Here is a 17356-nt window from a genome sequence, read left to right as displayed (position 1 = left end):
TCAGGATCGACTGGTGTGGCAGAGGAAGTAGTAAGGAATGATTTTGATGACGAAATCTAATTTAAGTGGGGGAGATTTGTAACACCCTGTTTTGGGATATTCCTTAAATCACGGTTCGTGGACCGTAATTCAATCATGTAAAGGCTTTGGGATTTGAGGAAGTAAATTTTAGACCTTATTTAAGGTTGATAATATTAGTTATGAGATCTAAGCCCTTGATTCGTGTGTTGGAACCAAAGGGTAAAATGGAAAAAGTTATATGTTGGGCTTCATGCATGGATTATGCTTTTAGTGTGGCATATGTTAAAGAACGTCAAAAACGGAGTTGAAACAAAGAAGTTATGGGGCTCTTCAATACCTTTTGGTACATATAAAGAATGTCGATAATGGAGTTGAATCGAAGAAGTTGTGACTGTTTGAAGTTGATTTAGAGTTAGGGATTTTTCCCTACGCACTGTGTAGGAGAGCTACACATAGCGTAGATGCTGAAATCAGATTGCGATTTTAATGATCTATACATAGCCTAGATTTTGCTATGCGGTGAGTAGCCACTGCTGACCAAAACCCTAACCCTAAGGTTTTGAGCCCTATTTAAGGTTTCTAACTTCTTGGAAACCTTCCCATAACCAACCTCCATCACTTTATATTGTTCCTTTGAAACCCTAGCCACCAATTGTGAGTTTGGGAAGCATTAGTGTGATTTTTGTGTGCATTCTTAAAGAAGGAGTCCATTAGAGAAGCAAGTATGAGCTCCAAGCTTTGTAGATCCAGACTTTTCACTTCATCACCTATCTCCAGAAGGTATAAAGCTTGCATCTTAATGTTCCTTTTGTTAGATCTACTTAGCTCATGGGTTTTTATGCTTTTTGTCTCATAACCTTGGTCCTTGTGAGTATGGGTTACTCCAGACCATTTGAATGCCTCATTCTGATGTTTTAAGGTTTTAGAGTAATAAAAATGAGAGCTTGCCCACTCTCATCCATCCATTCATGAGTTGTTGAGCAAAAGATATCATCTTGGATTTAGAGTTTGGTTGTGTGTTCATCTTGGCCATGCAAAGGGATAAAGTCAGAGACTTTATCCATTAAGACATTCATTTGGATCAGATCTAGGAGTTTGAGAGTTTGGCTTGATGTATTAAGAGCTTAATAGAAGTTTTTGGGATCAGGGCTCTATGCAGGGTGTAGCTCTACTGTGGGTGTAGATTAGTTCCGCAGGTTGTAAGTCAATTGAGTGTTAACCATTGACTTTTTGACCGGTTTGACTTTTGGTCAACCATATTGGGATTTAGTTTGGCAATGGCAAAATGGTCTTTTGCCCAAATGAGGTTTAATTATGAGCCTAGACCTTTCGTGGGCCAGTAATTTCCTTAATTGTTAATTAGGGTTTTATTATGGATATGTTTAGCAAGGGGAGGCTTGAGATCGTCGGCTAGAGTGGGTGGTTTATCTTGTCTTCATTGTTGAGTTGAGTCTTCTCATTATACCCATGGGTTGAAGGTACCAATGTCAGCCCATTGGATTATGTTATGTAGGGTGCTAGTTGTATTTATGACTCTTGCATGTGTATGTTAGGTTGGTCCCATTTACTTGTATGTTGGGCTGGGCCCATTTACTTGTATGTTAGGTCGGGGCCATTTACTTGTATATTGGGTTGGGCCCATTATTATGTATGTTAGGTTGGGTCCATTTGCATGTTGGTCTGGGCCCATTTATATATGTGGGTTGGACTCATTTATATATATATATATATATATATATATATATATATGTTGGGTTAGGCCCATTTATATGGTATGTGGTAATTTGGGGAACTCACTAAGGGCCTGTTTGATTTGGTGTTGACCGGGTCCGGTCAGACTGTTTGATTTAAATCTGACCCGATCCACATATCTGACTCGGTCCATAAAAAAGTGTTGATTCGGTCCGCAATAAAAAAAGAGCTGACTGATTCTTTGCCCTTCTCCCAAAATACGCATACTTCACACCTCTTCTTCTGTCACAACTGGAAATTTTGTGTCATGTAATCTATACACTCAAGCTAATGTGAATCAAAAGCTTAAGAACATGTGTAACACCTATGATTATAACTTCAAAAACTTCAAGTAAATACATCATACAAGTACTACAAATAGTCATCAAACAATTGGAAACCCTAGAAGTTCTTGTTTAGGTACACCTTGGACTAGAACTTCCTTATTGGATCCAAATGGGCCAATAAGCTTCCAAATAGACTATCATGGGCTTAGAACCCTAATTGGGCTCTAATTGGACCCACACTAAATTATTTCAACATTTTGGGCCATATTGGGCCTAGAACGAAATAAATTAATGACTATGAACCATAATTAACCTAATTTGACCCTAACAAGTCATAAAAATCACCTTTATATTTATTTGGACCAAAAATCACTCAATTTAACCATGAAAATTGGGCTTAAGCATTTATGGCCCAAACATCCTCTTTTCCCCCACCATTCTCGGCCCAAGCCCAAATAAAAGGGAGGAGTTGACTTCTTGCATGACACATCATCTTTGTATGGAGGATATCTAAGCATTACCCTTCAAACATCCTTGCATTCTCATTCTTCCATGCAAACATCACCTCAAGGTCTTTTCTTCTCTCCCTCCCTCTTCCTTCTTGATTCGGCCGAGAGTAACCCACACACACTTCACAAACTCTCTCCAAATTACTCAAGAAATCATCCTTCCACTCCATTCAAAAGTCTCGAAAATTTGGCTTGAAGCATAAGAATCATTCTAAAGAAATTCACCATCTAAGGTAAGTTAATGTTTAACTTATGATCTAACTCCCTCTACTTCATTAAAATCTCTTCTAAATTCATTCATTTTTGTGATCTTGCATCCTAGAGGTCGAAATCTTCACCAAAGGGTGCTTAGGCCAAAAATCACTTCATTTTCCTTCCATTTTCTTTGCAAAACCGAGCCCCCACACCCAAGGTGAGCTTCATACCCTCTATTTTCTGTTTTTATGAGTTTTGTGGGGGGGGGGGGGGGGGGAATACAAGTGAAGGTGTAGATCTATATGTGTTTTGTATGCCTTGTATGATTTCCATGCTTACATGTATGCTTTTGTGTGCTAAAATGTTGGATCTAGCCATAAAACCCCTCAAAACCGAGATATATCTTATGTCAAATGATTTTTTCATCAAATATGTTTCTACATACAAAGTGTTGCAAGAAAAATGGCTAAGTAGTTTAGTAACAATCTTCTTTGGGCTAAAAACACAAATTTTAGGCCTAAAATGTGAAAAATACAAAATCAAGGATCCAAATTGACATATCACGAATTCTGATGGATGAGGTGTGCCAAAACAGTTTCAATAAAACAAATTCTGGAAATTTACTCATTTAGAGGATTAAAAACATAAATTTCAAGCTTAATGGGCTAAAAATGACATTTTCGGCCCAATGAGGCCCATTATGCGAATTTTTCTGTTTTGGAGGGCCAAAACTGTGATTTTCTGTAAAACAGTGGACCATAAGTGATCCAAGTCCTTTTCAAAGGTTTAAAATGCTTTTTAAATTTAAAAAGGACCAAAGTTGCAAAAATTTCACAATTTGGGCCAAAATTGTCAAAATTGCGAAAAGAAGGGTTACAACCGAGAAAACTGAAATTCCAGGGACTTAAGCTGTTTTCTATGAAAAATATGCTGAAAAATATTTATTTCAATAATTTTTGGTGTTAAAATGTCAAGAAAATTGATTTAAGGACCAAACCGGAAAGTATTTAAGTAAGGGGTTGAAAAAGTAAATTTTACAAACAAGGAGGGGCTGAAAACAGAAAATTTTCAAGACTAATTCAATGCATGCAATTTGACCAAATAATGGTACCGCGACTATCGACGAAACACAATACACTACAATACCAAAATCGTTGTAAAACGAATTGGTTCGGTCTCGAACCAATGAAAATCCGAAACTACTAACATGGCGACACTACGATACATACAAATAACATTTGGGAACTTAACTTACATACGAGTGTGCACAGACGTCTACGCACCATCTTTGGGCCCCAAAAGTGTAAAATCTTGTTTGTTGGGCCTAGCTAGCCCAATGACCTGATCTTAAGGCCCGAAGACATATTTTTCTACGAAGTGTTGGGTTTCACCGACTTGGCACAACGTAGAGGGACTTTCAATGGCTCGTATACCACTGGTCCCCAAGGGTCCTTTGGTATTGCTAGTAAAGTCTACATATTTTTGCGAGGCGGGTCGGGGACCCCTCGTACACATATTATCCCCAACCGGCTAATAGAGTCATCGAGGCCTTCGTGTCCTCTTTCTCTTCGGATGTGGGACGACACGTAGTCAGGGCGGCTGGATAACGTGATTAGTACGGACGACGCCTTCGGGATCGTTAGTATTGCTATAAACTGGGCGTTTGTGTAATGCGGGTTTGTAGTAATTAATCATGCTCAAAAATAATCCAACGTCGCCTGGGAATGAGACTACTATTTTTGTAATGGTTTCAACGCAACTTAATGGATTTCAAATGATTAGGAAAACATCGGGTTTTCCTAGGTTTTTCAATACATATCGGATTCGAAATGCATACAATTTTAGTGAACAATTGCTACAAGTATAGAAACAAACAAGCATACTTATGGATCTTCACAACCGTTTTCAAAATCTTCTCTTTTCAGAAAATATCGGATTTTCTGGTGGTTTTCAAACGATACGAAACATTGTTTTTCAAATACAACTTATGAACTCACCAACATACCATATGTTGACGTTTTTCAAAATACTTGTATTCTCAGGAAACCCTTGAATCAAAGGAAATCATATTCAGTGATGGCTTGCAGTTTGTTTATGTACGAGTCGAACAATTTATTTTTGGGAATGTAATATTTAAACAGTGTATGTCATGTAAACGCTACTGGTTGTACTATATTAATGAATGGTGACGAATGTTGTTATGTTTCATATATATTCAATGTTATGGTATACAATTGAGTCACAACAGCCCCCGGACGTTTCCGCCGTCTGGTTCGGGGGTGTGACATCTTCATCGCCAAATTTATGAACAAACGCAAAGCTACAGTCCCATCTCGTCCCCTTAAACGTCGGCCTCCTCTTCCAGCGTTGCCCTCCTCCATCCCCGTCATCACCGTCGCCGCCCTCCTTCATCTTTCATCTCTCCTCTCCTCTTTATCTCTGCAAGACGATTTCAATGGAAGATCTGATCTTCCCATTTGTAATGGAAATATCAATCATCTATGCAAACTATAGGTACTACTCAAACATTTTGGAATATTACTCAGGTAACAATTTTTTCAATTAAACAGAACTGGGCAGTCGGCAGAACCACACCTTCAATGTTTTTGTGTTTAGGTGAAAACAAAAATTCAATCTTTTTTATTCAATTATGCTAATTTGAATTGGTTATTTGATGGGTTTTCCTTGTTGATGAAGTTGTTTCATTGGTTTATGATTTCTTTATTCGTTGTTTGATCATCACTAGAGCTATAGATGTTGATTCATCTTAATCATTACAAAGGGTACGCATGTAATTATACTATTATCTTGTATATGCTAGTGTCAATTGCAGTTTCTTTATGACTCTTTTGATTGGTTTTTTCCTTTAGGGAATATTTTTGATGAACTTGAATAGGTGATGTTTATGTTATGCAGGTTGTGATTATCTCTTTAGTTGAGTTAGGATTTTAGATCAATCAAACTATGATACTGATATCATTTGTAGTGAAAGTGATGTCTTTTGTTTTTAACATCACTTGTGGGTTGCCTTCATTACTGTATTCAACAAGAATATGTTATTTATTTATTTTTTGCAAAAAAGATTATGTGTTGGAAAAACAGTGTATTAAGACAATATTCATCAAGATTTAAGCAGAGAAAAGCCTGTTTTTACTAATAGTGTTCTGAAAATCCATTTTGTTTTCTTGATAATAGTGTTTGATCTTGCTGTCGGGGTAGGGCTCTAGAGTGTGTAATTGTAAAACTATATCGATGATCTGTCACTTTAAACATGTATATGCAAGAACTCAATTGTGTAATTTAATTTTTGTTTGTCATAAGATTGTATTCAGTTTTATTTTTTTTATAAAAAATGTAATGTTACAAATTAAATGGTAAATGATAAATGAATTATTAAAAAAAATGTTGTTTGAGGGTAATATAGTCATTTTGCAAAGTCAGTTAAATGCCAAATCAAACAGCAAGTTTTAGTAAGAAGTTAACTCAGTCAGAACTTCAAACCTAGTCAGCTTCTAACTCAGTCAGTTCTAACCGAGTTGGCAACTATCAAACGACCCCTAAGCTTTTTGCTTATGGTTTGTGGTTTAACATTTTTCAGGTCCTTCCAGTTTCAAAGGGTAGGGCCCGGCTTGACTGCATCGCATCCACTAATAGCTTTTTCCGTATCGGTTACATTGAAATACTCTGATGTTTCAAAAATACCACTTTATTTGTTTTTGGAACAACAGGTTGTATGACTCGATGTTTAAAAAGAAAATTTTTATTGGCATTTTGGGAGGTTATAAAAAAACCCAAAAAATGAATACGAAATTGTTTGTTCTTCAAAATTGATTTTGGAAATAAAAAAACTCAAAAAAAAGTTTGGAATATGATTTGTAAGTGTGGTTTTTGTTTCTAGGAATTGACTTGTGTGTGTATATTCATCCCTGAGGAAGAACGAATGATCATGGTTTAATACATGCTTTCAGAGCCTCCGTGTAGCACCTGGTTCTTGGTACGTAAAATTATCTAAGTATTTTATATTTTTAGCCTTGGACTCGGCGATTTGTAGGCCCAACTCGCCCAGTGGAGACGGGTTTGGGAGCACGTTTAAGTTGGCGACTCGGCGAGTCCACATTCTGGACTCGGCGAGTCCCAACTGTCTGATGAAACCCTAAATTCCAAGGGTTTGCACCCTATTTAAACCCTCTTATCCACCCCCAAGCTCGCCCCCTTCACCCTCAGAGCTCTCTTCTCCGTTCAAGCCCTGTTCCTTATGAGTTTGAAGCATTTTGGTGTGTTTTCTTAAAGATTTGGAGAGAGAAGGAGAGTAGATCAAGAAGAGAAGAAGGAGGCTAGGCATCCTTGTGTTATCTTAGTGATTTCCTTGAGGTATAACTCAGTTTCCCTCTGTTTTCATGCTTATTGTCCCTTGTAGCTCCATGAAAGTCCTTCTTGAGCCTTTCCCCAAGCTTGTTTGTGTATTAGGGTTTGTAATAAGTTGTTTAGCCTCTAGATCTAAGCATGATTGAGCTCCAGGAGCTTGGATCTACTGCCTTTATGGGGCCATATTGCATGAAAGCCCTAGATCTACTCTTTTAGTGCATTTTCAGCCCTAAAACCTTCATTGGTGTTTATTTACACATAAAGTTAGAAACTTTACGTGTTAACCAGACCCTAGAAACCCAGATCTATGTATGGTATGAGCTGGATTCAAGCAGAATCGTGTATATAGTATTTGCATGTGGCAGACTCGGCGAGTCGAGTCGCGAGTCCTCGAGTTTTGCCCCTTTTCGTGTTGCAGGTTAGAGTAGTGAGTCATGGGGTGTGACTCAGTGGGTCGGAAGCCAGACTCACTCATGAAGTAACTCAGCGAGTCAATGCCATGACTCAGCGAGTTCAAGGCAATCTTCTTGCCTCAAGAACAGACTCGCGAGTTGTTCATACAGCTCGGCGAGTCTCAGCATAGTGTGTTCTTCGGATGAAGATGAACTCGGCGAGTTGTTCATACAACTCGGCGAGTTGTTCATACAACTCGGCGAGTAGGATGAAGGACTATTGGCCTTTAGTTTAGAAGGAGAACTCGTTGATTCAATGCTTAACTCGACGAGTAGAGACGGGTTTATGGTCGGACAAAGGGATAGGGACTCGGCGAGTTGGCAAGTCAACTCGGCGAGTCGGGCCAACTGGCAGTTGACTTTGACTTTGACTCTTAGTTTGGTTAGGGGTAAATGGTCATTTTACCCTGAGGTCGGTTAGCAGTGTTTGACTGGGTGTTTTGTGGGGATTATAGCCGGAGGATTTCCGGGGCAACAGCAGCAGGAGACAGTCCGTTCCCACAAAGATCAACAGCTACTTTAAGGTGTGTTACCTTCCAGTAGCGGTGGGTCTACGGCCACAATGCCGGCCCACCAGTAGGATTGTATGATAGATGTTTGTCTCTGTGATATTCATCTAGGGTTGCTACTACCTGTGATATGTTATTGTGCTAGTATGATATGATGCTATGTGCTAGTGACAGTAGAGGGAGATAGTCCCCAGTATACCGGTCGATAGGGCCGAAGGGGTGGTCATGCCCAGCCATGCTAGATAGATTATGAGATATATGTGTTATGTGGTAGTAGTAAGGGTGAAATAGTCCCCAGTATCCGGTCGAGAGGACCGAAGGGGAGACCAGCACCCAGATATGCTAGTCAGTATCCGGTCGAGAGGACCGAAGGGGAGGCAAGCTCCCAGATATACTGGTCAGTATCCAGTCGAGAGGACCGAAAGGGAGGCCAGCTCCTAGATATACCAGACAGTATCCGGTCGAGAGGACCGAAGGTTAGGTCGGGCACCCAGATATGCCTGACAATATATGTATGTTATGTGATTGTATGGTATGTGGTATGTTGGGGGAACTCACTAAGCTTCGTGCTTACAGTTTTTAGTTTTGGTTTCAGGTACCTCTTCTTCGAAAGGGAAAGAGTTGGCGCGGTAGCGGCCCATCACACACATGCCCTGTATTCCGCACTATGAGATCTTCCTGGGGATTTGTACTCTGACATTATTATGTTTTATGAAAATGTTTTTCCAGACATGCGATATCTTTATGGAATGTTATGATCGGTGAACGCTTAATTTCGAATGTTTTGCTAAGTATATGTTTTTTTAAAATGAAATTTTTGGCTCGTATTTTTGGGATGTTACACTCCGAGGAAGAAAAATCGCTCACGTGTAACTAAATCTCTAACCAGATTACAATCACCAAAATCAAATTACAGTTACCATAAAGATCAGATTATAGTTTTTCTAAGAACGAGAGATTAAACCTAATAGTAACAAAATGGGTTCAATCGAAGAGCGTGAAGAAGAATCGAAGTGCCAATGCCCTACATATCCTGAAGAAGATTCCAAGTGTCGATTCCCTTGGCGGGATGACAATCACGTCCGGTGAAGCTCTGATTCAGGTGAACTGGCTCCAAAGGTTGTTGTCGAAGAAGGGGATGGAGTATTCTCCTTGAAATAGACTGAACTCTAGGAGGAGATAGTGTTACGGGGAGCAATAATTGGGCAGGTTTACTTAATCCACTGGCACCGATTTGACACTACAATTGGTGAAAGCATTGAAGAAATTAAACACATATTAAATCCGGGTAGGCACACTCATCGGTGTCTCATAGCCCCTTCGTCTCCTTTGGCCATGGATCTGCCCGTACACCTCTTGCACCATCGTTCTACCTTTCCTCTTCTTCACTTCACACTAGCGACACCACCTACCACCTAACCTAGCAAAAATGAACGAAACAAATAGATGAACTAAAAATCTGAAATTCCTAAATTAAGGTTCCTTTGCTCCAAATCAAATAAGTAATTCATGATTCGATAATTCATACTAAGGATTTCAGAAAAGGAAAAATGAGAATCAATATAAACCTGTGGTTTTCTCTATGCATAGATGGGTTGTACCAAGTTGTCCTTGTCCTAATGTGTTTTCGATTGTATATACACTGTTGAAGGATGGAGACTTTTGCTTGAGTAATCAATTGGGTTGTGGGTTCGATGATGGTGGTGGGGTCGATTTCTTGCCAGAGCATAGACATGGCAAGAAAAGTATTTGGGATCGGTTCGCTCTTATCTGAGGAGAGAGAGAGAGAGAGAGAGAGAGGTGGCGTCATGTTTATTGTTAGAAAAACATTAATTTAAATTAAAAAAAAATATGTATCATAAGTACATTTTAGTCTTTTCAGTTTTTCGAAAGACCATAACCACAAGCAAATAGCTCAAAATTACCACGAAACCAAAAAATCAAGGTTTGGACTAAAACCTAGAAAAAATGCATACCACATGAACCATTTTTACAGTTTTGGTTTTTGACAACCACATGGACCATTTTGCAATTTTATCTAACTAAAACACATACTAATCACTTTTAAAATATCTAAATTACAATATGTTAGTATTAATAAAACTTACATTGCTTATCTTCGTTTATTTTGCTGGCTCTTATGAAAAATATTTTGGTAAATTAGAAATTTGGTTATGAAACTTATGACTTAAGGGTACGTGTTCATATTAATATATTATAGGTGAACATTCAAACTGCCTTTGTTAAACCGTCACAAAATAGACTTGGTGTTCATATTAATATATTATAGGTGAACATTTGAATTGTCTTTGAACTAGGCCTGTCGAAAAAACCCGAAACCCGTTCTACCCATCCGATCCGTTCCGAATTCGGGTAGAATGGGTCGGGTAGAACGGGTAACGGGTATGAACATTCGGGTAATAGGTTAAACCGATAATAATATAGGTCGGGTTTTAAGTATGAATATTTATTTTCGGATATACCCGAATTCATTTTTTAAATAATACCAAATATACAATGCAGTCACGTACGCACACTTCAAATACAACAAAACCCTTCGTTTCCTTCTTATGAATAACGGCTCGACAGTCGACGCAAACTTGCAAAAGGAATACGACGTTGAAGCTAAAGTCCTGAACCGTCATCACAATTCCCAATTTCTCACTATCGCACGGAATGGAATTAAAAAAATACATAACATATTATAATGATTTGTATTGTTATTATATATGTACTTGTTAATTGTATGAAGTATTTTCCTACCCAATTTTTTATTAAACCAACCAACATGTAAAAATAAAAAAATAAAAAAAAAACAAAAAATTATAAATAAGTGTCATTTAAGAAATTTTCGTATATACCCGATAATTACCCGAACCGACCTCAAACCCGAATACCCGAAACCCCGAAAACCCGAATTACAATATAGGTCGGGTATCGAGTATTATTTTCTTAAGGAAATACCCGTTCTACTCGATCCGTTCTACCCGAAACCCGAAAATTTTACCCGTTCGACACCCCTACTTTGAACTGTCGCAAAATAGACCGGAAGGTCTAGACATCTGGCCTCAAGTCAGCTTGCAATTGCAGCCTTCAAAGGATCTTGGGTCGGTTAGGGTTAGTCTCAGTTCAGTTTTAATTCAATGTTTGAAACCCGGAAAAAACTACTCAAAACTGAATATATATATATATATATATATATATATATATATATATATATATATATATATATATATATATATATATATATATATAGGGTTATTCTGATAAGGTGGGTAACTCGGTATTGGTTCGGTCTTGAACTGGTCCGATGTATATATATATATATATATATATATATATATATATATATATATATATATATATATATATATATATATACATCGGACCAGTTCAAGACCGAACCAATACCGAGTTACCCACCTTATCAGAATAACCCTATATATATATATATATATATATATATATATATATATATATATATATATATCAAACCACCTCGGACCAGTTCAAGACCGAACCAATACCGAGTTTGTTATATATATATATATATATATATATATATATATATATATATATATATATATATATATATATATATATATATATATATCAAACCACCTCGGACCAGTTCAAGACCGAACCAATACCGAGTTTGTTCGCCTCTTAGTTCATATAAATCATAATGACCAAATTTTCAAATTCAATGCCCAATTTAACAATTTTGTTCGGGCCAGAACTCACCTTATCAGAATAACCCTATCACCCCCCCCCCCCCCCCCCCCTCTTTTCAAACCACCACTGAAAAATCGGCATTAGATGCCCATCCGAGCAATATTTTATATTGTTATTAAGGTTCTAAAAAGTTTGACATGACTTTGTCATAGCGTTCCAAGGTTTCTACTTGTCGCCAATCTTTAACAAAATATTGCCTTGAATAATATATGTATATTAAAATGAATAATAATAGAAAATATATATAAAATTATTAATTATATAAAAAATTGTCGTCTTAAGTCACGTCTTACAAACGACGTGGCTCGCCACGACTTGAAAAAAGTTTAAGGCTTCACATTGTTGTCAAATAACGTGTAACGTTATTTAGAACATTAGTTATTATTTATTAACCTCTATATGTAATAAGGAAACAAGATGCATATAGCAATCGAAACACCATTCATCCAAATTTGCAAAAGCATGTAACATGTGATCCATCAAAAAATCGAATCTGTTTCTATAACTTTCACATCCAAATTCAACATCAAATTTACTACACAAACCGTGTATATGTTTCACCTTCTCTACATGCGTCGACTTTGCATGAGGTCACCAAGCGATATCTTACCCGAGTTTCCTGTATCGAGCCGATCAAATATTTTGCATATCTCCAATATCTCTTTATCTGAAACCTTTCCCATTTCCTTCAGCTTGTATATCACATACTCCGCTTTACTGAAATTAGTAATTATCATTTTTTTAGACTATTACAACAATTAGACTAAATCTGTTTAAATAACACGACACCACTAAACAAGATTTCTAAGCAATTTTCAATGAGCGGAATATGGGGTTTTTTTTTTCCTCATTAAGTCTTAAATTGATAAAGTGACAATATGGGTTCTTTTTTTTCATATGTCCAATAATCCGATTCTATTAGATCAAATAAATGACAATTTTACCTTGTATTCTAACAAATAACTCTCATAATACTCATCAACTTTGACGTGAGAAGAGTTGGAAGGGAGAAATATAAAAAGACAAATATGTAAAGGGGGTGGTGTCTTTATTCATTAAGAAATTCTTTTTGGCTTAACCCACTAAGTCATGGATAAAGTCAAATGGAAACACGTATATACAATTGTCTATATTAAGTGTTTAATGCCTTAAGCCTGTATAGTTGTTGTCTATATCGGTACATGTCAAACACAGTACAACATATTCTACGAGTGATGGTAATTACCTGACGGAACCATTATTGTCAATATCTGCAGCAAGAAATTGAGCAACGGTGAGATCTTGATCGAGAACCCATTTAACCATCCTCCGATGTCGTTTATCGACTCGAGCCTCAGCCAAATAAAGAAACGCACGGGCAACCGCAAGTGTTGACACAAGCAACCAACCGGAAGCAAAAACCCGACCCGTGGTAGTTGAAAACCCAAGATCACCGTATCCAACGGTAGTCACAGACATAACAGAAAGATAAAAAGAATCAAGCCAACCAAGTTTCTCCACAAAATGCATAACACCAACACCTATACCAATACAAAGAACCACAACCCCTAAAGCTAACCCGACTTTCATTCGGATCCTCATTCTTCCCTTCTTGTAGTCGATTATATACGAGGGGTGATCTCGTCTTTTCCCATTGCTTAAAGAACTCAACAAGTAATTCTCTTGTAAATCAAGAACATAACTAACCATCCCACTGAGCAAGATATCAATAAACCCGAAACCAACCAACACGAACAAGATTGAGAACATTTTAGTTACTGGACTATTTGGAAGTATATCGCCATAACCAATTGTACACATTGTCACAATACAAAAATATAGAGCATCAACAACCACATATGTCTCTTTACCAATGAAATTTTCCCTGTTATACCAATATATAATCACACCAAGTAGCAGATACACGACCAGTAACACAACTGATTGGCGAACAATGGAAGGAAATGCTAACTGTGGTGGTTTATTCTTGGAATTCTGATCGAGCTCATTGATATTACAAATGGCAGGGGCGGTTTTTGAGCGATGTAGATTTTTTTTCTTAATCGGGAAATCAGCATCCACCGGTCGAGATGGTGTGATTTGAATTTGTAATTCTGGATTTATAATAGGAAGTGGGTTGGAACCCAGATTGGAATTGGAACTAGAAGCAAAGTGTAGCGGGGAATTACTGGAATTATCAATATTCAGTCGTAGATTTAGGGCATCAACCGTTTGCGAAGATGGATCTCCTCTAGGAGAACCAAATATGAGCATATCTTTAAACTCCGAAGGAGTAAGAGATGGCGGAATGGAGATTTCATTTTCTATCGCTAGATGGCGGAGTTGCGACGGCGTTCTAATGAATTTCGAATGCGATGGAAGAAGCGGTTCCTTTTCCATCAGGGATTCACCGAAAACCTCTTTGACTCAACAAAATCAGTGAAGGTGGTTTTCGCATGTGGGTATTCAAATCAACTAAACGAGTGCATCCAGTATCATATTATACCAAAACAAGAACAAGAACTGGAGCATGAAATTATTGAAAGCGACGAACCTTATGATACATGCAAATCGATTCAGGGCAGATTCTGATGGTTTGATTGAAGTGGTAGTCGTGTAGTATGTACATGGAATTTGTTCGTTTTTTTCTTCAAGCAACGAGTATTGTGTAGGATTGAAGATGGAGAAAGAGGGGTGATTAAACTTGTGTTGATCGAGTCATTCACTGATGTTTCGGGCCCCGACGAATGCTGGGAACACGATGATCTCACGGGGAGGAAAACAGAGTGTAAATTACACCGCCAACCAAGTGCTACGTGAAGGTCTTATTTGTTGTTGGAGTAAATTTATAAATTTAGTCCTTAGACTATTTATGAATCTACCTATTTAATTCGTTGATAGTTAGTATCATTTATTAAGTGGCAAAATCGAGAAAAAGGTGGTATAAGGAATGTGGGTCGGGTTGGAATCGACCGGATTGATAAAATTAAATTTAAATAACCAATATCGAATTTATATATTAATATATTAATATGATTTTTGTTTAGAATTTGGTTTAAAGATTAATCTTGTAACCGTGTTGTGAACCTGATATGATAGGCTGATATATATTAGTTATGATATGTTATAGTTTTAAAAAATATATAAGTATAGCAAGATTATTTTTTGTTTAGAAAACAGTATGATTTTTGGTTAATTGGTTTGAACTGAATCAAAATGGACAAAACTGCTAATCGATTTTTGAATATTTTATAACGTTATATACTATATTTTTTATTCTATTTTATATTATATATTTTAGACATGTTTAGTACACAACTTTTAAGAACTTTTATAAGTTTTAAGTTTTTTTTTTAAACGGCAAATTATCTTAGTTGCTAATTTAATCATAAACACCACATATGTCTTCTGATGAGACTTGTATCCATGACCTCTCATTTGAAAGAGTCACTCCTTACCGCTAGGCCAAAAACCATTTGGTATGAGTTTTAAGTAAAGCTATGTTTAGTACACAACTTTTAAGAACTTTTATGAGTTTTAAGTAGAACTGGCAATGGATCGACTTTGGTTGGGTTCGAGTTCAACTCATTTATTAATTGGATTGAAAATATCAACTCAATCCAACATGTTTATTTAAATGGATTGATATTTTCAACTCAACCCAACCTTATAGATAAATAGGTTGCCACCAGGTTGGCTCATTTATATAGTTCTCGATCCAATCTATTAAATAAATGAGTTAAACTTAGGTTTACTTATTTAAAATCAAAAAATTAAATACATTAACTAAAGATTATGTTATATAAATCAGTTTCAAACATAAATAAAATTTCAAAGTATAACAAAAACACAATCACAATTTACAAATATGAATAAAGTGATCAAATAACATAAAAAAATATTTAATTTCAAAAGGATTTTGAAGAATGGCTAGTATTTTAGATTAAGAAAAAAGATGGGAATTAAGATTACATTTGTTTAAAACACAAATAATAATACAACATTTTAATTTATAAACTAATATTTCGATTAATACATGATAATATTCAAATAAATATTAAATTAAGCATATATTAAAGTTAAATGGTTTGGTGGGTTGGAAACAAGTTCATAATTTTTATCCAACTCAACATATTTAATTAGATGAGTTAGACGGGTTGACCCATTTAACTTAAATGTGTTGAAAATCTCAACCCAACCCGCTAATTTTAGGTTGGGTTCGGATTGGATTAACGAGTAGGATCGATTTTTATCAGCTCTAGTTTTAAACTTTAGTTTTTAAGAAAAAGACTCGAAAAAAATTGCATTTACAAGCTTTTAGTTTTTACTAAAAACAAAAAACTTTTAAAATCAAAAGCCACTTCAAGTAATTTTACAGAGTTTTTAGTTTTTAGATTTATTTAATTTTACATGTTTAAAAGCTAAAAGTTATTTTAACCAAACATTTATGTAAAACTAAAAGTTATTTTAGCCAAACATTTCTATACAACTAAATGCTACATATTTCGGCTACTGGTTGGTTGGTTTTGACAAACATAACATTTATATCTTAATTGTTATTTATTGTTGTTCATAAAGAAAGAAAGAAAAAAACTAGTATTACCCTACCGACATAAAGAGATAAAATATAAAGTAAATACGCTAAGCTAAGTAACATAAATAAAATCTTCTACATCTTTATGACTCTATATGTAGAGAACTACTTTTCAAATAACCAAACTTTTTATACAAAAGGTTTTAGTTGGTCTCATCTCAAACGTGTTTCGTGAATTATAAAAACTTAGTGCCAACAAGAAATATAACGCACATTTTAAAGTACCATTAGAGACTCAAAAGATAAGATCATATCTTTTAAATTCCAACAAGTTATTAATTTTATGAAACTTTACAAAAATCCATTGTTCATCAAATAAAGGCTTATAGAATCTTTCCTGAAACCATTGAGATGTTAAATGGTGTGAGGTAATATTGAGCTCTAAGGTCAAATCAAATTATTTTCCACTTAAGAACAATAATTTTTTTCTTAGATTTGTATAGAATCAGTTTTCAATCAATTAAGTTTATTCTTGATCCACTAAAACTTACAAGAATTTCATGTTTTGTTAAGAATTCAGTCTGTAAAAAACTACATTATAAATGTATAAACCTACAAATTTTAAAACATGTATAGTGTTGAAATAATCGTGCTTTTGATGCAAAACATTATGTGATTATAAAATTTATAACAATTCCACAATTTGTCAAAAAAGTGTGTATGATAACTTTTTTGAAATCGTCAACTTATCTACTATTCAGATGATCATATTTTTTAGAACCAGTCTATTTGTACTAAAAATGTCGATTTTTTATGTCCTATGTTGCCTTTTATATAAAAAAAACTAAGTGAATATCCGTGTGTTGTGCAGAATACAGTAATATATTTGAAATCTTTACAAATATATGTTTTTTTAAATATATATCAATGACGTTGTTAACTCTTATATGACAAATCTTATAATAAGTTAGTATGTGCATTGTTTGTTTTGAATTAGAAGATAATGTAGACATCTTTTAAAAGTCTATAATATCAATTG

The 17356-nt window shown here is 35.7% G+C and overlaps 1 protein-coding gene across 1 annotated transcript; it reads right to left on the bottom strand.

Annotated features, from left to right (window-relative positions):
- Nucleotides 1-12226: 12226 nt before the first annotated feature.
- LOC111914735 (two-pore potassium channel 3) lies at nt 12227-14604 on the bottom strand. The gene is made up of 2 exons (XM_023910448.2): nt 13030-14604; nt 12227-12521 (listed from the first exon to the last, which is right to left on the bottom strand). Exons 1-2 carry the CDS (start codon nt 14181-14183, stop codon nt 12371-12373), a joined length of 1305 nt encoding a protein of 434 aa, XP_023766216.1. The 5' UTR covers nt 14184-14604; the 3' UTR covers nt 12227-12370.
- Between the last annotated feature and the right edge of the window lie 2752 nt (nt 14605-17356).

Source organism: Lactuca sativa, chromosome 4, assembly GCF_002870075.4.
Source record: "Lactuca sativa cultivar Salinas chromosome 4, Lsat_Salinas_v11, whole genome shotgun sequence".
Classification (NCBI taxonomy): domain Eukaryota; kingdom Viridiplantae; phylum Streptophyta; class Magnoliopsida; order Asterales; family Asteraceae; genus Lactuca; species Lactuca sativa.
The sequence above is the reverse complement of the archived record's forward strand: the minus strand, read 5'-3'. Positions and strand labels throughout refer to the sequence as shown.